Source organism: Uloborus diversus, chromosome 4, assembly GCF_026930045.1.
Source record: "Uloborus diversus isolate 005 chromosome 4, Udiv.v.3.1, whole genome shotgun sequence".
NCBI classification, from domain to species: Eukaryota; Metazoa; Arthropoda; class Arachnida; order Araneae; family Uloboridae; genus Uloborus; species Uloborus diversus.
This window is the reverse complement of record NC_072734.1, coordinates 83,183,256-83,204,866: the sequence shown is the minus strand read 5'-3', so window position 1 is coordinate 83,204,866 and position 21,611 is coordinate 83,183,256. Positions and strand designations below refer to the sequence as shown.

General features: G+C 33.2%; 1 protein-coding gene across 1 annotated transcript; it reads left to right on the top strand.

The window, feature by feature from the left end:
• Positions 1–510: 510 nt before the first annotated feature.
• Positions 511–19,731, top strand: LOC129220675 (F-box/WD repeat-containing protein 5-like). Its single transcript, XM_054855105.1, has 8 exons — positions 511–864; positions 2,951–3,125; positions 5,347–5,759; positions 10,596–10,776; positions 15,720–15,975; positions 17,796–17,987; positions 18,867–19,079; positions 19,485–19,731. Exons 1-8 carry the CDS (start codon positions 511–513, stop codon positions 19,729–19,731), a joined length of 2,031 nt encoding a protein of 676 aa, XP_054711080.1.
• The last annotated feature ends 1,880 nt before the right edge of the window (positions 19,732–21,611 follow it).

The following is a 21,611-nucleotide window of genomic DNA, read 5'->3' as shown; positions in this document are numbered from 1 at the left end:
TGTACTCCAGTTTTTCAACGTCTTCCTGCATACTAACACACTCCTCTAAACTCGAGGAAATCAGCTGCTCTAGATCTGTTTACGTTAAGAAGGGAAAACTGAGAACAGTCGCAGAACTATAAATCGTCCTTTTAAAGAGGAGAAGAAAATATAACATATTGTTTTGATTCATAGGATTTTAGATGCTTATATTTTGAATGCAAATGTGTCAAAAAATTCCTACGATTGAATTTTTATTTTCCACATTATGGATTTTCTGTACAATGAAATTATTCGACTTAAATTGTTTCCGTAAAATTTGCTTTAAAAATGCTGCATAAGTTTACTTTGATAAAAAACAGTATTTTAATTTTCACTTTTCGTGAATTAAAGTCGCATTTATATGAATAGTTTTCCGTGAAATACCTAGACCAACTTCAGATTAAGAAATAAGTTATTAATAGATTTTACTTATTTTATCTCATTAATAATAACTTGGTCGCTCACTGGATTCCGCATCTTGATTTTACAATGGATTCTAACGCTTGTTGGCATATTATGCCTGATCCAGTATTACTTTATATATTTTCGCATTTGCGTGCCAAAGATCTGATTAATGCTAGAGGGACGTGTAAAAATTGGCTAAGATTAGCTAGTGATGAATTTATTTGGAAACGTCTTTTTCACATTGATTTTAAGATTGATAATAGCATACCAATAGCTCCTGGAAAAAATTCATGGTTTAATGAATATAAAAGATTGAAATATCATACACCAACTCAGCAGACTGAAGTTTTAGTTGAGCACACACATCAAGTTCTTCATGTCAGCTTTGCTCATAATGGCGAAATGTTTGCTAGTAGCTCAAAAGATGGATATATTAAAGTAAGAATTTTAAGTCACTAAATTTTGCAAAAAAGAAATACTTGAAATCACAATAACTTTTTTCTTTAGGCTCATTCCTGGATTTTTTTCCCAAGATTTTTTATTTTATTTATTTATTTTTAAATTTATTTATATATATTTTTAGTAGAATATTTATCTTTTGAAATTCCTGTTTTCTTTCCTGGGAAAATTAATAAATTAACTTGATATTAAATCAGAAATATGAAAGAAATATTACATCAACATAAAGTTGGGGTGCTTTAAAGTATTGGTTTGATTGACACATTACCAAAAGTTTTCAAGTCTTAGTTTCAAACTACAATTCTAAATTCTTTCAGAAAAAAAAAAACTTCATTTTTGAGCAATCACGATTGCTTATTGCTTTCATTTCACCGTCCTTGATGTTGTGGTTCCTTTTTCAGCTTGGACCAGGCACACCAGTTTCACGATTTTATCCCAATCGAGATTTTCTTTTTGAATAAGTACTTTTAGTTTTTACGCCAGAAATTTCTACATACAGCATGATATCAATCAAAACTGATGATCCACAAACCATTCTAACAAATGATAACAACTGACTTAACAAAACATAAACAATTTCAAGTCATACGCTTCTTTGAAATAAAATTTAGATGCAAGATTTAAAAAACATGTTAAACTATTCGAAGTGTAAAAAGAAAATAAATAAATAAAATAAAATAGGATGGTCAATCAATAGTTTCACTTAAAAAAGAAAAAAGACTTACATAATGCTTTTGAATTTGTTTTCAGCCAAGTGTATTTGAAATTAGCCAAAGTGGCCAATATCAGCCAAGCCTGGCAATCCTAAGCAAGTATAAAATTTTAAAGCAAGAAGAGACAAATTTTCATTGTTATGATTGCAAATCGTCTGCCTGATGCGTCAATTCACAGTTTACTTCAAGGCTTAACTTAATTAGACTTTATATTAAAAAACTCTTTTTTGTACAAAATCGCGTTTTTACAGAAAAAACACTGATGTAGATGAACTTAGAATGTAAAACTACAATTAAATCCAAAATTTCATCCAAATCGTTAGAGCCGTTTTCGAGATATGAAATATATATATATACCCACAAGAATTGCTCGTTTAAAGATATAAGATGTACAGTCGGTGAACGACGGAGTCAGCTTCTGGTTTTGGAAGAGTTATTATAGGCAAAAGACTTAAGAGTGCAATGTTCAGATGCAAATATCAGGTCTGGGACAAATATAAGTCCCCAAAATTCAGATTTTGGCTATATTCGATCACCTAAACCCCCTGGATCTGCACTGGAATCAACTCACAGTAGCCCAAAGATTTCTTTATGTCGAAGTTTTCTTTGGGTCTTAAATTCTTGAGAAGGTTGTGGAAATTTCTTATAACTAGAAGGTTTGAGCCATTCCCTTGGGGCAAGGTTTTGGACACCAGGATACCGTGGTTTTTACCATCCTGTCCAAAACCCTTGCATCTAAAAGTGTCAGAAAGTGTCCAAAACTACATCTTTAGAAAAACTGTATTTTGTGAGAAAATCTCTAGAACAGACTAAAATCTGTCCAAGTTATGTTTTACATTGAATATTAATTCAATGTGAACATCCAAGTATAAAATGGCTTAGCATAGGGAATGGGGCAAAGGGGGCACTCGCCCTCTGCAGCACTTTGCTAGGGGTAGCAAATTCTGTAACACTGCATTAACATCGAAAAGGTTTTTTTTTTTTTTTTTTTTTATTAAGATGGCGCTTTGCTAGGGGTGTATCACTAAATCAACATCAAAATGTTTTTTTTTTTTTTTTTTAATATTCAGTTCTGACTTGTCTCAGGAAATTGTTCTCGTTGAGGCACAAGCACGAAATACTGGATACTGACATGCATGCGGACCATTATAACTGTCGCTGACAAAGAAAGACGAAAAGAGAGAAGGAAATCTCATTGAAGAGGATTATAAATCACAAAGATATTGACAAGCTGGTAGGGGCAGCCTGGGTCCCCCAAGAGTACGCCCACCTTAACTACCAAAGGGCACAAAAGAACTGAGGTTCGAGGGCACAAAGGTTTTTCTCTTTTATTTCTTTTCTTTTTCTTTTAGGTTTGGAAAGCAACCTATCCTGCTGAAGTTTGTTACAGCACTGATATGAAATCATTTAGCTGGAATTATACTCAATATTCTCAGTTTAATGAGACAGATACTCTTCTTCTTGTCTCCGGAGTACATTTTGGGGCTCATACAGCTTCTGGAGAAATAGCTGTTTTTAACCTTCAAGGTACATACTTTTTCTATTTAGTTTGTATACCACATTCCTTCCACTGCCAAGCAACAATGAAAAATTCACCCTTGTTATGATGCCTTGTTATGTAGATAGCAGTGAAAAACCATTTCCAAAGCATGCGTAATGTGTATGTTTAATTCGAAACAGAAGTAAGCATTCTTTAGTGACAGTATGATGAGAAATTCAACATTTTCGCCATTTTATATGGTTGCATCAGTTGACAGCAAGATTTGTTTTTCTAATGGGGCTGCGGTAGAGGCACTGCCTTTTGCAGACCTAGTGTAATCCCCCAGTATAGCAACCACTCTTCCACCTGGCACCATTATTAGTGGGATGTCTTTGCCACGAGAATTTCAATAAGCAGTTTCCTAACTAGATGAAGGAACTTGGCCCTATTTGATGCAAAACAGTACTAGGAATTTGATTTTGCCAAGAGATACTCCATGACAAATGAATACTTGAGGGATCTTTTACATGCTGTATAATTATACGGCAAGGACGCTGTCGATTTTCTGCATCTTAAAAATCCACCAACTAGAGCCAGAATCAAACCTCGCCTTTGGGCGTAAGAGACCAGCGTCTAACCACTACACCACAGTGTCAGCGGACAACAAGATATATCATTAAATGCTCATAAACAATACAAAAATGCAAGCAGCAATAAAAATTTCAGAACCCCTTTTTCTGTGCAATAGGCACTAAGTCTTATATAGCTTTCATCAAATATCTTTTCATCTATTAGATCATGGCATTTACATCGAAAAAGACGTTCCTTGTAACCCCAGAAACATGTGTCTGGTTTTTGACTGACTTTATTTGCCCATTTACAAAAGAGAAATAGGTGACAGTTTGAGTAGTGTTAACCTATATGATGATTATCAATCAAATTTATAAAACTTCATATTGAGTCATTCCACATCAACTGACCTAATTTTTCAAATCGTCCCCACTCGACCATCTCTGATTTGGATTAAATTTTACAGACGAGTAGAGATGCCTTTGAAACTAATCTATGCAAGTTTTCAACTTCCTAGATCCAAATTCTTGAGGATCTAGGATCTTCAAAAAATGATTCAAGATGGCGGATTAGCCTTTTGTGCCAAATTTCCAAGTATTTATTACACTGGAAGCCTGAAATTTTAGGAGCTTAAAGTATGTTTAACCGTTAGTATATTCAAGTATTTTTGTGAATTAGAGCTTGTTAGGTTTTGTGTAGCATGCGCCTGAACTTGTGAAAAAGAGCGATGGGAAACTTTTTTCATGGATTTTAGGTTGTCATAAAATCTGAACAAAAATAATTCAAAAGCTCGTACTGCTTGAATCCATTGTAAAAATGCTTGTTTTTAATGGGTTGCAGTTACAGAGCTTAAATATCTATTTTCTAAAAGATATTGTGATTCAAAGTGGCTATCAAAACCGTTCAAATGAAAAATAGCCTTTTTTCAAAGCGCTATAGCTCAAGTGTGTCACCTCGCATCTTCTTTTTGTTCACACCGTTAGAAAGAAGACATTTTTTTCTTTCAAAGTGAGTTTTTTCTTCAATGGGTGTTCTTTCGAATGAGGATAAAAAAATGAGCATGAAATTATGTCTGTCATAACGAATTGCCATGTTCGATCTCAGATTACGGGACATTTTATAACACTGGAAGCCTGAAATTTTAGAAACTTAAAGTACTTTTGGTTGTCAATACCTTCTAGTATTTTTGTGAATTTGAGTTCATTAACTTTTGTGTAGCACGTACACAAAGTCTTGACAAAACGCATCAAAGAAACTTTTTTCTGGATTTTAGAATGTCATAAATTCTGAACAAAAATGATTCAAATGCTCGAACTTTTTAATTCCATTGTTGATATGCATATTTTTAATGGGTTATAGTTGCAGAGCGTAAATATTGATTTTCTAAAAGATCAAAAGAGTGACAAACTTGAGCTATAGTGCACCTAAAATTTCAGGCTTCCAGTGTTATAAAATTTCCTGTAAACTTGGCAATTTGGCACAAAAAGGTAATCCACCATCTTGGATCACATTTTTCAGAGATCCTAGATCCTCAGGATTTGGATCCAGGAAGCTGAAAATTTACATAGATTAGTTTCAAAGGCATCTCTATGCCTCTATAAAATTTCATCCAAATTGGAGATGGTCGAGTGGGGACCCCTAGGTCACTTGACATGGAATGACTCTATTAAGAATATATATTTCTTCTTCTTTTTCTAGGCAATTTTACCCTTCAATGTCGTGTCCTCAACAAACCATATGATATATTTGGAACATGGTATACGGATGAATATTTACTTTCTGGCAGACTTCACTTCTTAGGACATTTACTATCATGCTCAGCATTATGGTTAAATAAAGCTTGGCAGGAATCAGAATCGGAAAAGAAGCCCATTGTCAAACGTCTCTTCAAATTTTATAATCGAAAAGCTAGTTCTATACGTACCATTACTGTCGCAAACTGCTGTGCAGATCCCAGAGTGGATTTGACTAAAGATCCACAAACTTCACAGTCAAGCTCCGAAATGATGGTTCATGGTAATCCTGTGTCAAAAGAAACTTTACTAGCCGTGCCATCTAGAAGAAGTCGTACCTTTGAGTTGGCTGCCGGTTCTTTCCCCCAGGAAATAAAAGTAAGCTGGTAGTATGACCTACTATGTGAATAAAAAATTTTTGCTGGTTGATGATAGCAGTTCAGTGCAGAAGAAATTAACAGTAATAAAATTATTACTTCTGTTTTTCTTATTTTATGCATTTTAAATTTTGTGGAATATTGTATGTTATTGAATGAATTTAGGCAATTAGTTTACCTATGGAAGACACAAATCAGGGTTGATGTAAAAACCGTTTTTTATTTTAACCAAAAAAAAGTTTTTTGGTTTTAACCAGGTGTTTTTGGTTTAAACCAGGTTTATTTGGTTTTTATTACTATTTGTAAGAAAAACCATTTTATTTTATGAAAATCATGAAGATTTAAAGAAGTAATTGTTAATTAATGTTTAATATTAATTTTTGTACCTAATTTCTTTGTAATCAAGAGTAAAATTTTGTAATTTTATTTCCTCATACTTAGAGATTTCTATAGGAGAATATTGTTTGAAAATCTTTAACTATTATAAAAAATACAATATGTAAATGGGTCTTGGTATAAATAATCAAAGAAACAATTTACTAAGGTAGTTCATACGGGTTATTCTTCAAAAAGTGTAACTTTTCTGTCACCCAGCTTTTACAGTAAAAATTTTAAAGAACAATTCATTTAACAATGATTTTTAATTTCATGAAAAATAAATCTATTTAAACCTGCCAACATTTTTTTAAAAATAATTTTTATTTTAGTATATTTTTGGTTCACAACATTATGTTGCTTAATAACTTGTTTAATTAAAAGTATATATTTATTTATTTATTATTCCTTTCACAAGTGTCTCAAATACTAATTGTTTAACTATATTTATTGTTTTAATAGTGTTTTTGTTTGTTTTAGTAGGACAAAGAGTCATATCACACAATAAATTCTCACCTCCGTTACCTAAACACAAAATGCCATTCCTCATTAACACGTGGCTGTAATGGCATCAAATTTCATTTTCTATGATACAAGGGAGCCCCCTTGTTTATTTTTAACAATAGTTGAAGCTGTGAGATTTTTGTCGAAAAACAAGAAGATAGATTTTGCTTTAAAAACTTAGTGTGGTTCTTCTGACTTCTCACCTCTGTGAACTTGAATTTTAGGGATGTAAATTAATGTAAAAAAAGAAGTGAACATGTTGTAATATGCTTAACATTGTAGCAACGAAGTTGTAGCAACGCGTAAGTTTGTAGCAACGAAGAAAAAAAAATTTTCATTGAAAAATGTCTATTAGGTCTATATTAATGGAAAATTCCTCACTTCCGTGACAGACCTTATCAATGTCATTATTTCTGAGGTGAAAATAAATAATGGAAGGGGGAAATAGATCAATTATATGCATTCTACAAAAATTTTGGAACAAATCTGATATACCCCCCTCTTGGCGTTCCTCTTCCGTTGTTTCTCCGGGATACGAGCCCTCGGTCTCATAGTACTTTCGTAATGAGACCTCGGCTCGCCGGCCCTGCCTCGGTCTCATTACGAAAGTACTATGAGACCTCGGGCTCGCCAGGTTATCCCTCCGACTTTTAATGTACATCACAGTCGGATATAAGTCACAGATCTCCTCCGTTCAGTATACAATAAAGTCACAGATTTTATGTGAAATTAACACCATTTTTGTGCTACAAAAATGCCAACCAGACCAAAATACAAATTACCAGAAACACAATAATTCAAAATATGTTCACTTACCTTTTTTACTTTTCTTTTACTTCCTCACATGAGGCAGTGCACATATGTTCCGCTCTTAGGGAAATTATCCCATTTTTTATTATCATTACTTTACAAAAATATTTAAATTATGTTTGTTTTGACAAAAAAAATTCCAAAAAAAAACAACCTTATTTTACTTGTATTTTGTACTCCACCCAATTAATTTCGCGAATTATTTCCAAAAACTTTACAAACATATCCTCATTTTTGTATTCACAATTTTTCATTCAAAAATTTCAATTGATACATTTGGACAACATCACAAACCGAACTCATAATTAAAATAGAAAATTCAACTAAATTAACATTAAAAAACAACAAGAAAAAGAATACTCTAAAATAAAGTTTGAATTGAAACTTTATTTTAGAGTATTCAACTTAAAATCTCCCTAAGAGCGGAACATATGAGCACCTACCTCCTACCACAGAGACACGTGCAAAAAGACAGACTTCGAGAAACTACTTTCCAGCGTTCAAGTTGCAAAACCAGGGTTGCCAAGTTATCGCCTTATTGGCAATTTTCGTATCGAGCGAAAAATTAAAATCTCGCCAAGAGGGGGGCATATCAGAGGAGAGCCAAAATTTTAAATTGCCAGTATATCCTCAAAATATCTAAATACTGTTTTTAACATACATTTGAGAGTACTAATTAAGCCATACTTTAATTAAGGAAGCTTAATATTACATTCCCACTAATAATTAAAATAGCTGATTGTATGCACAATTAACAAAATTACTACTTTGATATTAAATTGGCCTCGATTTTTAAATATTAAAAGTTTTTTCTTTTTTTTTAAATTTCTGTGAACAAGGCACTTTTTAATTTTTTTTTATTTATGAGTAAAATAATTGGAACTTAGCTGTGCCATTGTTTATGGTTGCTTCTAGTAGGTAATACTTTCATGTACAAATGAAAAAAAAAAGAAAACAAATGGTTTTGAAATTGAAAAATATTTGCGTTCGAAAGTTAAGTTTTCTGGAGAATGACCCATACATTATTAATTAAATTCCTAAGAATAAATTCTTGCAAATTAATTTCCTCATAAGCATAGTTATCTGCTATAAATATTAAAATAAAAGTAAAATTAAAATCTCGCATTCTTAACTGTGGAAAGTATTTTGCAGTATCTACAAAGAATCATAAGTCTGATGTACATTATACACAGGGATGTAACTGGAGGGGGGTAGACAGGGCTTGCACCCCAGGCGCCAGATTTCAGGGGCGCAAAACTGACGAAGTAAATGCATGAATATATTTTTACCAAGGAAAAAGTGAAAAAAAGAAACAGCTTAGTAGAAATTTTTAAAAAAAAAGGAAAAACTCAGGACAGGCACAGGCTGACAGAATGAAAAAAATAGATGGAAAGCAGGTAGGCGCAGTAAATGACATAAATGTATTTTCTTAGAGTGACCAGTTCTTGTTACATCTCATCTAAGAATCACCCAAAAACAATGGAAATGTTTAAATCTGCTTCATTCACAATAAAACCATAATAAAACTGTCCCTTTACTACATAAGAATGAGAGCTAGCCTACCCTACTGACCTCAGGTATAATCGTTTTACAGCGTTCCCTCGGACTTAGCCCCTTTTTAGAAATTGGAGCGAGTTTCCACCGAAGATTGTCATAAAAATTAATGATTATTGATTCTTCCACCATTCATACATGAGACTTCTTTTATTACATTGGGATCAAATAAGTTCTTTGAAAGGTGAAAATTTGGCATGAAATTTTTTTATAAGAGCACAGAGTTACATGAATGTTTTCTGTTTTTATGATTTTATGCATTTTCTTTTCTTGCTCTTACTTACTGCGCCGTCTATCGGGGATGCAAAAAGTGTGCAGGTATAAGCGCAATTTTATTCCTACTCTAAGTGTTCTTGGACTTCTTTAGTTATTTTTTTCTCTTGTCATTAGGATATTTTTACACTATGCATCGCTTCAATGGTACATAATCTATCTCAATAAATCTTAAGTAATCAAGCAAGTTTGGTAGTATGTGAAGTTTTGGTTGAAATATGTTTTTCAGACTATTTTGAAATGCAAAAGACTGAAAAAGAATGATAATTAGAAAGTTATAAAAGAGTTACTTGGATCTTTTTTAAATGTAATTTTAGAAAAGCTTAGTTGGCCTGCCTTGTGTTTTTATGTACCTAATAGGAAAGCTGCATAGATTTAAAAAAAAAATAATAATAAATAAAAAATAAAAACTGTTTAGCAAACTTGCATAACCTTAAAAAGTATAAGTTTCTAAATTTATTAAATCTGTAATTTATCTATAAAGCTTTGCTAGTTACTTTGTGTTAATTAGATTTTACTCTTTGTAATAATATGTAAAAATTATGAAAATATTTAAGAAAAACAATGACATGATTCAAAAAAACCATTTTTGAAAAAAACCACCTGGTTTAAACCAACATGGTTTAAACCAAACAACCCTGGCACAAATTATTACCTATTTAGAATAAATCAGTTTCAGCCATTTTAAAAATGAAAATCTTTTGCCCTGTGAACCTTCTTCTGAATATTCTTTTGCTGATACAGAATCATATAATCAGCAGTGGCGTTGTGTAAAGGGAGGAAGATCACAACTCATATGAATTCAAACTAAATTTGTCGTGGTTAAAATGAGAGTCATTCTAAAGTTGTTTCAAGAAACTGAAAGTTTTATAAAAACATCTGCAAAAATACCAGCACTACATGTGTTTTAATATCAAGAGCAGAATCTGTATTTAAATATATATATATTTTTTTTTGAAATTATTACTTATACATCAACTTTTATAAAAAGTTAAAGGTAACATTTTTTAAGTAACTTTAAAATGGCTTACATGCAGGGGCACCCCAAACTTAAATTTGTGGGGGGGTGGAAATTCTAAACTTGCCAAATGGAACTCCAAATTTTATCATATGACGATAGTTTTTTTGTATCATCAGATAAAGTTTACCGAATAAGAAAATTTTTGAAAGCCACAGTAACCTACCATCAGGCGGGGGGCGGGGGGGGGCTTACATCACCATTATCCTAAAATTTACAATGAGTTGGCATCAAGAAAGTTGGTGTGGAAAAATTAGAACATTTTTGGTGTTTTTTATTAAAAATTTAATCTTTGTATTTCAGTTGGATTTCACTGCCGAAAGTAAAGAAGCATGCACCATGGACAGTCCTATTCGATACAGCCAAGAATATCGGCATGCAGAAAGTGCAGAGATTGCATCAGAATCAAGCGAAGATGAAGAAAACACTAGTTCAGATTTTGATGATCCATTGTTGCCATGGGATGCAGAGTGGAGTGGATTAAGTGGTATGTTTTATGCATATAAATAAAAGGATTGGAATAAAAACGTGACAGTTTTTGTAATATACATTGAGAGGTGCATAATTATGTGAGTAAAAGAATTATATATGAGCTAAAAATAAAGTGTATCATTCATAAATATGCTTGTAATATCGTTAAAGATTGATTTATTATGCAGATTTAATTTCATACCTGATTTTTCTATTCCCTCTGATTATAAAAGTAGATAAGCTCAAAACAAAAGTTTTTCTCTTTTAATTTGTCAAAGTATGCTGTTTGTTCTAAGTTTTCTCTACTTTCTGAAATTCCAATTTTTTGGGCACCCCATTCTAATTGTGTATAAGAGCACCGCGTAACCAACTGCTGGCTCATCTATGTCAACAGGAATGATTCTATAGTGTTTCTTTTTTTAGTGGGAGAAGTGGGGGGGGGGGGGCATCAGCAAAACTACTAGTACCTGTCCAGATCAGGAATTAGCTCAAGAGTAGGCTTTGTAAGCATATGAAGATGGTTAGCAATTCAACTGCTTCTAAGATCTATTTGCTAATAATTTCCTTTTAATAAGGTCTAGTTTCATTGCTCATCATTAGCAAACTCTTCTGACCGTAATTTTTTGTGTTATTTATTTTTTTCATTTTTTTTAATTTCATTCACAACTATATCGTCGCCTAAGAGCAACAGTAAGACATCTAATTCCAGGAGTAACACTGAGGCGACAATATATTAATTCTGGGTGTTTCTCCATCATTTTTTTTCCCAACTTCAATTTATACTTAGAAATTATTTCATGCGTATTTCCTATTAAAAATAGAAAAAAAAGGATTCATTGTGCTATAAAAAATTGGAATTAGTATTGGAATGGATTTGAAATAGAGACCAGCTCTGATGTTGAATTCTAATCATTGATAGAGAGAAAAAAATTGAAACAAAACTTGTTTTTAGATAAAATTTCAATTCTAGCACAATCTTTTTTGCAAATTTGCTTCTTTGTTGGCATTCACAAACGAAAATTGTTTTGGAGTTTTTATGCCTAGAATCGCTTGATCCTTGATCCTCGCACTCTCTATTATTTCTTCTTCATCTTTATTGTTATGATCGAAAGCAGGTAGTAAACCAGATATTGAAGGAATTTAAGTTGTGATGAGACAATACATGTGTCACCAACTTCTAAAACATGAAGGAAAATTGGACGATCAGAGGAAATTAATTTCGCAAAAAATAAACAACTGGACAGAATTTAAAAAAAAAAAAATGCCAGAGCCACTTCAAACAACTATTAAAAAAATTTATTTCAAAATAAAATAATAGTTTAAAAAACTAAAAAAACACGCTTTTGTAGCAATCTTGAACTAAATAGGAAAAAATTATCTTTGAATGTCTGGTATGATAAAATAATTGACCAAACAATTAACTTTAATGTAAAAACAAATGTTTTGCAAGGACAACAAATATGAGCCCCCCTCCCCCCTCCCCTCCCTGCTTTTTTTTTTTACATTGAAGTTAATTGTTTAGTCAATGATTTTATCATACTTAACAAAAAAAAAATTTTTTTTTTACTTTTTAGTTCATATTGCTACAAAAGCATGTTTTTTAGTTTTTTAAACTATTTTTTTCTTCTCCTTTTTTTAGTTTTACTTGTTTTACAAAAAAAAAAAAAAATATTTTTAAGTAATTCGAGATTTTCTATATTCATGAAATTCAAGAATCTATTACGTAGACCGCAGCATTGCGCTGTTTCTGCTACTGGGGTTATATCTAGCCCGTTGGTCATCAATTAATTACGTCTATTGTAATTTTCATTCAAATTATGAAAAGAGCCAGCCTTAGGCTGATTGGAGCAAAAGGGTCCAATTTGATCCTGGGCCGAAGGAAAAAAAATCATTTTTTACTTTAGATAAACGAGAAAAAAAGGATGAAAATAAAAAGTTCAAATTTAATATTTAACTGATGCTTAATCTGGGAGCTACTTTTAGTTCAATCAGTGGGGTAAATGGAGGCTCCTGAAACTTTTAGCTAATTTTAAATTTGCTAAAAGCATCAGGAGTTAAAGTTAGTAAAATAAATTTCCAGAAGTACTTGTGTAAAATAAATTTAAGGAAAGAGTTAAACTATCAGTTCAGTTAAACATTTGAAATCAATGGCCCAATGAATTGCGACCTATGCCAACAGGTCAGGAAAAGAGAAATAAGTAATGTGGCCTCAAATAACAGATTTTTAATGATTATCGGTTGATTTGTATGGTAAGTAATAAAGCATAGGCTCCATCAACATCTTCAAAATAATTCCATAGAAAAAAAAATTGCCAAAAGCTACTCGTAAAAATAGAGTAATTAGTGCTGTTCCACAATTGGTTGCAGATGAAACCTTTGATTACAGCCCAAACAATCCTTTTTTTTTCTCTTTTTCGATAAAAGATGAGTGTGGGATTAATGATTACTATTTTCATCAAGGTCTTATCTGCAGTTACTCAACCAACTGCGAATCACACCTCATATTAATATAATTCTCATGGGCCAGAACACATATAAAAATGTGAATTTTTTTTTTCTGCTAGATTAAAAAAATAAATAAAACTAAAAACAGTAAACAAAATTAGGAATTCAGAATTTTGTTATCACACATTACTTGGTACTAATGGTGTCGAGGCGAAATTTGAATCTGCTTTTCAGATATCAATTTCTGAACATTTGACTCCAAATTTGTAACATTGTGGCTAATTGTAGTTTTCGTTTTGTAACCTTGAAGAAAACAGTGGGCCACATGGGTCAGTTTTGTGGACCGATGGGTACTACTGCTTTATACATTGAATGGTACAACATATAAGAGTTGTGTGTTGAGTGCTCGTTTATTGCTTTTTTTTTATATAATAAAGCTTACAAGGTTTTCAGTAGTGTGTTATTGCTATGAGATCATATAATAAAATAAATTTTGTGTGAGATCAATGCAAAAGTTAAATTCTTTAGCTGAGCATTGATCTCTAAATGAAATGAAATGTTTGAAAGGGAGGCTCATCCAAACCAAGCACTGCGACCAGAGGTCTATTGTACTACTTCCCAGACGTCTTAAAACAGACCAGTAGCTGAAACAGAATTCAGTAAACACCTAATAGGAATATCATGAATCTTGCATGGTTCAAGCAAATGATGATCAAGATGTTCAAATCTATAGGTAGAAAACATTTCACAATCACACAGGGTATGAAAACTAGTTTCCTCCTTAAAGAGGTAACCTCTGCAAATTGGATCATTACTGACATCCTTTATAGCAAGGTGCCACTTTGAGGTGTAAAGTCCAGTAAGAATTCTGCACCAAAAGCCTTCGTAATACTATTTTTGTTAAGAAGCCAATTGCATTTTCGGCATGTGATCCTCAGAGAGAATCAGGTCTGTCCTTCTTAGAAAGACAAGCTGAATATGTTGAATGTCATCGCGAGATAACCTCTCCAAGGTGAAGGTTTCTCTCACAACAGCCATCTTAAACATATGCACTACTTGAGCATAGGACTGTGGTTGACCAGTCCTTACTCTTTAAGATGCAGCAGCTTGCACAGGGGAAGGAGTTGAAACCTCCAATCGATGACATTTGGTTTCCCCTACCTTCTCAGGAATGACTGGCCCAGTGGCTTTCCCCTTCTGTTACAGCCTCCCCTCTCCTGTCTACGCCTGTGGTATTTTTGTGTATATATGAGTACTCCCTGCTCCCCTACTGTAGTGTTGGTGGGTTGCAGAAATACCCCCTCACCAGGCGGTGGGTTGCAGACCTGCACCCTTCACCACCTCCAGCAGCAAGGTTGCTGGGTCTCTCCTTCAAGCCAGTATCCAGCTCCAAAGGAGCAAGGAGCTGGACGGTGGTAAAAGGTCAGCACCCGCACAACCACCCTGTACGAACGCAAGACAAAAACTACGAGGTTTCGCCCGGTTCCTCTAGGGGACTGTTTAGACATCATAAAACCCAGATGCCATCCATCCTTCAGCACGGTGCCTCACACCTTAGATTGGGTATCCATTTTAGTCGCCTTTTACGACACCCATGGACTACGTTGGGACTATTCTGCTCCGGTCACCACACGAAGAGAGCATTGATCTCACAAGTGACTGAGTGAGGACGACTCAAAGTCTCATTAGTCCTGGAGCTCCAAGATTAGGATCTGCTGTCCCATTCCTCTCCTCGCAGTCTTTTTTTTTTGTCTCTAGTTAAATACAATTATTCTGCAAAGGGCCCCGCCAGAATTTTCCAGTCGAACCCCACATTTGTTAAGGCCAGCTCTGAGGATGATTAATGTTAACAGATGTCTCGATTTTGGCGGGACAGTCCCACTTTTTGTCTCGCAGTCCCACTGGCTGAATGTCCTGCTAAATTGTCCCACCTATCTATCCAAGTTCCACCAAATGGGGGAAAATAAATAAACTAGATTTTTCAACACTTTTGGATGTGGTCTCATCATAATATTCAAACTGTTGCCTTTTTGTCAAAATAAACTTTTCCCATTAATTTAAGGAATTTTTAAGTTTTTGGTAGGCAATGGAAATTTGCTAACAACAACTGTTTCCAATGGTAAATATGAAAGGTATAAATTTGCTGTAAGCTTCTGTTATTGATACCATATTGAGTTACTCTTCAACTAGAGTTCTTATAGGTTTATCTGAATTATGTCTCAGTTATGATTTCATTCCAAAATTTAAGAATAACTGCTATGATTTTATAAAATCTGTTTTTTGTGAGGGGTGGGGTGGGGAGTGGGCTCAATTCAAAAATATTTTTCATGTAAAACCTGAAAATCTTCAAAATTCGGTTACATACTGAGCCCACCCACCCACCGGTTAGTGATATGTCCCGATTTTTAGTTTGAAAATTCTAGTCACATTAATGATGGTTGCATTTTTAAATTCTATATTGTAATGTAGTAAATCCCTTATTTATGTAATTTTTATTTTCCTACTTAACAGATGATGAGCATGGCCACATTAGTTTGAACAGACGTTCTCGGAAGTGTAAATTAAAAAAGATAAAGGATGAAAATTCTCCCCCAACACCTTACACCAATGAAGAGGAAGACAGCGACAGAGAAACAGCCGATAGTTTAGAAGAAGATGTCAGCATTGAAAAAATTTTAGACCACCGAGAAAAATTTCTTATATTTACCACTGGCTCTCTGACTTACACCCCACATCAAATTGGTATCAAAAGAATCAAACCCTTCAAGTAAGTTGTATTTTAATGCAAATATTTATAGTGAAAATATTGTTTGCTCATGATTCAGATTAACAGATATTTTAATAATAAATACCCCCCCCCTTTGTATTAAAATTTAATGTAATGATTCTTTGTATTTTTTATTTATTTTATTTTTTTCTTTGCACAATATTAATCTTTTATAAATTATTTTTTTAATTGTTGCTGATCAATATCAATTAGCATTATGATATAAGTTGTAAAATTCTTTGTTAGCAAACTCATGGAACACATTTTGTTGACACATTTTTGTTGTTTGGAGGGGGATTGTTAATATAGGAAGCAATCTGGATATATATTTACAAGTAGGAATTATAAAGTGTCCACAAAAAATAAGGTGTCTTCATTTGAGAAGTTTTATTTATCAAGCTTTGCCATATTTTAAATATGCTTCATTTAATTTCTAGTTTCCTTTTGAGGGGGGGGGACAGTGAAATATATTTGTTAACTATGATTTTCTGCAATCTTCATACAGGGATATAATTAAATTTATTTTCCAATGGGGGGAGGAGAATGACTGTCTTCTGCCCCCCCCCCACCAATAAAAGAAAATATTGCTCTGCAAACTTGATATCAATTCTACAAATTGATTTAAATATCCCCCTCCCACCTTTCCATTCAACTGAGATAGTAAATGTTTTAGTTTGAAAGTAATTTACAATAGTTTTACCTTTTTTATAATAAACTATCAGGATGCTTCTGAAGCATCTCATGACATTTTGTTCATATGCTTTGTCAGTTAAGTCCCACTAAAATCTGACGCCGGGGACACAAGACCGTCTGCCCCCCTCTAGTTACATCCCTGTCTACATACAAAAGTCAAACATACTTATTTTGCCTGAAAAGACAACATAAAAATAATTATTCTAAAAAGCATAGCCTGACTCCTGATCCAGCGGTAATGCATTCAGCTTGGATGCCAGATGGTTCAGGGTTTAGATTACAGTATTGTATTTGTTGATTTGAAAAATGAACTGTGATGGCTGCGGTCACTTGCTGTTTACAATACTTCAATTTCCTGATAGTATTTTCCATGTTTTCTCCTATTCAACACTCAAGTGTAAGGCAATCATTCTTGGAAGTCTTTCAAAAATGCATCTTTCCTCCAAGTTCTCTGCAACAAAATTAATTATGTCTACTTAATCACGACTCTTGAGTTATAAAATACTAAATAAACAGGCTGGAAAGTTTTTAAAGAGACCAAAGTCGAACTTTGTATTTTTAGAACCTGTACATGTGCTTTAAAATTTTTTTTGTAAAATTCAGTTATGTATTAAACTATAGGCGGCTCGTACGGATAGAGTGAGGGGGGGGGGAGGCTGGACAACTGCTCCCTCAATTTCAATAGTAATGGGGCCTTGCCCCTCTTTTCCAAGTTCCAAATTAACAATCGTTAAAAAAATGAGTGTTGTTGATTCAGGTACTTGAAATAAAAGGAACTAATGTGATAAGTGCTGTACATTATTCCCAAGTTATTATTTTATAAAAATTTAAATAGAACTTTGAATTGGGAGGAGAGAGTTTACTGTGCGTGTCCATCTCTATTTTTGAGGCCATGTTTTCTATCTTTTGGAATCAGTAATGACATTAAAATGAATTAATATAGCCCATTTTTCTTTTAAAAAAACAGCCCCTCCCTTTACCTGCATTTCCTTTGAATCCTCCCCCTACCCCATACACACCTTTTTGGTGCTTGAAAAGGATGAGATGCCTATATATTGACATTTTTCAAACTAAGACTAGTATATTCATCTATACTTTCTTTTCACTTGGTGTTTCCTACACTACAGATTTGCAGAAAGAGTGACAGAAACACCGAACTTGGCACAGAGAATTGCAGAAAGGCAGGAAAGGAATCAAGCTCCTTCAGTATCTCCCAACTGGCATGATGAACAAAATGTGATGCATTATTTTGACAAAATTGATCATATTATAGACTTGCATGGTCACATCATTGGAATGGGACTGTCTCCAGATCACAGGTAATGAATACTCTCAGGTTGTTATTGTTTTGATGGTGATTTCTTTTTTCCATTATTGTTTTGAATGTGCTATGTTCATTAATTTCAGCTTTACAGACTAAAACTAGTTGCACTGAGATGTAGCATTAGTCAAAATGTACGCATGTTTCTTTTTTGTGCATTTGGTTAGCAACAGATTTATTTTAATGTGTGTAAAGTAATATAATTATTGTATTTTATTACTTCAATGTTTGTTTAGAGCAGGATTCCTCAAAATTTGAGGCCCTATGCCTCCCTTTGAACACTGACATGAACTTGTGTCTCATAAGTACTCTAAGCCAAAAATAAATGTGTTTTTGTTTATTTTTATATTTTTAGTTGTGCACTAGTTTTTCGTGCATCAATAGCCTTAACCATGGTTTTCATCTTTTCATTTTTGCCATAAAGGTTAAGATTGCAGTCATAAAGGTTAAGATAAGCGGTTGAACCCTTGCCATGTCGCGCCAAATAAAAATAAAGTAAAGACTAAATTTTTTGCTATCATTCCCCCTATCATTATTTTGCCCTTTTTACTACAATTTATTTGTTTTATTAACTTAGAGCCCCGAGATGGCTAAGTTTGTTTTAGTTAATGGCTAAAACTGTATGGCCAGACTACAGAAGGGCCCCGAAATTTTTTTTGGCCTAGTGCCCCTCGATATCTTAATAAGGCCCTGCTGGCAGCAAGTAAAATATCCAAATTTGAACTTTACTTTGTCATGATTACATTTGTCTAAAGGAATTTTCCCAAGGATCTCAAACAGTTTTGATTGCTCTTATGTAAGTTGTAGTTTCTTCCTTTAGTTGCATTGTTTTCAGATTTTCTTCAAAGTGTAATATTTTCAACTTTCCTCATTTCAGATATTTATACGTGAACAGTAGACCTTGGCCTCAAGATTATGTTATTGAAAATCCTTTGAGTCCTCCTCCCATAGCCCAAGAGATAGACATCCATGTTATTGATCTTTACACGTTAAAAGAAGTTGGGACAATGCTGCGATCTCATAAAGCTTATACTCCAAATGATGAATGCTTCTTTATATTTTTAGATGTTAGTGACCAATATGTTGCCAGGTAAGCAAATTTTTCTAGTGCCTCATTTCTACAATAGAAATAATTTCTTGCTTCAGCATTGATAAATTTTTTAAAGCAAATCAAAATTGGTTTAATTTTGCCTTTTATTCTATCAGAAAAACAAAAACAGAAACGATAGTGACAACCTGTAGGGGTTGCCTTTACCATGATGAAACTGTTTCTCACATGTTATATGATTTCAAAGTATTCCCTGCCTTCAAGTTTGAGCACCTCATATTCTTGAACCTTGGGAGATACCCTCCCCTTGCTGTGTCTCTAGCATACACTTATTGTGTTGCAAATTGTTCACAACTGAACGATAGGAACTACTTATTAATTGACCATTATGAAATGCTTTCTAAGATTGGAATGTTTCAAAGTATCTTAACATAACATTCTTTTCAGTGGAGCTGAAGACAAACATGGATATTTATGGGACCGACACTACGGTAACTGCCTTGCAAAGCTACCTCACTTTGATGTGGTCAATTCCGTGGCTTTCAACCCGAAGGACCCAGAAATGCTGGTCACTGCAAGTGATGACTTCACTCTCAAAGTATGGAGGTCGAAAAACAGGGTAAAAGAACTGAACATCTCCATGGATCATGAAATGGAGTGGGATTTCGTCAATGAACTAAATGCTAGAAACTGAGCTGAAGAATCTCTTTCTTGTTGTTTTGTTGAAGGAAGAAGGAATCTAGAATACAAGCTGGGCAAATTATTTGGAAATTGTTGTTGCATGGAAGTATATTTTAAAATAACATGATGAAACTTCAAATGCAGTTGTAAAATCTGAGTTTTGATACTTTGCAGTTGTATGATGTTAGTTGAGATAGCTTTGAATTGAGCAAAAATATGTGTTCCAAATAGGAGATTATCTCTTTTGATTGGCAACTAGTTAAAAAGTTGCATAATTTATTTTTAGTATTGAGAGATGAAAGCTGTTCAATTCATGTGCAATAGAAGGTTCTGTAGGGATACAAACTTTTATTACATCCCTAAACCAGCTTTTAGTTTCTCTTTTTAATAGTTTATCTTTTCAAATTGGCAATTGCTTGAAAGTAAGCAATTGTGCCAAAGGTTTGTTCGGATGCAATATCTTTAGAAACTCTAATAGTACATCTTAATAGGTTTCTGAGTACTTTTTTTAAATTTTAAATCAGGAAATAATTTTGAAATTCTTACTGGGACACATATATATTGTTAGCTGTCAGGGTTTTGCCTGATACACCCAAGGAAGAATCCTGGAACATGTTTGGTGAAAGGTTAGTCAAAAATATCCTAAATGACTCACAAACTGTTGGGGATACCATATTGTATCAGGTGCTTGAAGATAATGGTTCTAGGTGCCCCCATTCTCCCACGTTCCAGAAGCTTTAACACTTTAAATGCTTTATTTTAAAGAATTAAGTTTTTAAAGAAGAATTTTAATATTAAGAGACATTTTAAAAATATCTGAGGTTTAAATAATGTTAGCCTGAGGTTAAGCAAAATGCAAACATTTTGCCAGTTTTTTTTTTTTTTTTTTTTTTTCAGATTCATTTTTATGCTCATGGGGTGTGCTTGGTGACCTTTATTCATACGTCTATGCTTTAATAATGAGGCCATTCTTTAACTACTTGGTTATAATATCATATTTACCATCAGAAGCAGGCTGACATGGCCTCTTGTTGGTCTTGTGTAGCTGTAAATTTTCACAAAAGATATATGCTTCAGCAACAGTAGAGCTTTTTATTATGGATGATACCAGCTAATATTTAGCTTAAGTTAAGGTTCAATTCAAAATGAGCAGTTATAGATTACATTGATCAATTCGACACTAATGCATGTTTATGTTAGAATTCCCTTTAAAATGTTAACAGCTGTTGACAGTATTTTGTCTGCACAGTAAATATTTAATGAATAATAGAAATGAACATATCAAATAAATATTCAATTTTATAATTTAACTTTTCAATAGTGATATCCAGTTGATAAAGTAGTGTCTTATTGTACACATTCCGTCTTATTGTGTACATATTGTATTGCCAATGTAATCTGACTCCAAGAAATATAATTCAACTGTGGTTTTAAAACTCACATGCATATAAAACACAAATATGGCATTTTCAATTGTTTTATCTGATTTCTACAGAATTCAGCAATCAAAAGTTCAGTGTATTGCATTTTAGTTTTTCAGATTAATGTGATGTTCAAGTATGTTGTGTTGAGTACCTTGTTAAAAAGTTTATTTATTTTTCTTTTTTTTCCTCTCACTTACATATGTATGTTATCAATCAAGATCAATTTGATCATCTGAGTAATTTGCCCAATTCTTGGTGGATATGCAAATTTTATTAAAGTAAATTTCATAACCTCCACTTATCAGAGGGGTTATAAATAATGCCTTCAACCATTTAAATGTGCTAGAATTGTAATTTCCTTAGCTGAGTGTATAAATTTTAATGTTAATGAATGTTTGCTGGTCGCACATGTGTTAAGTTTGAATGTGTATTTTAGAAATTTTACATTCGGACAGTGCTGCTCTGCACT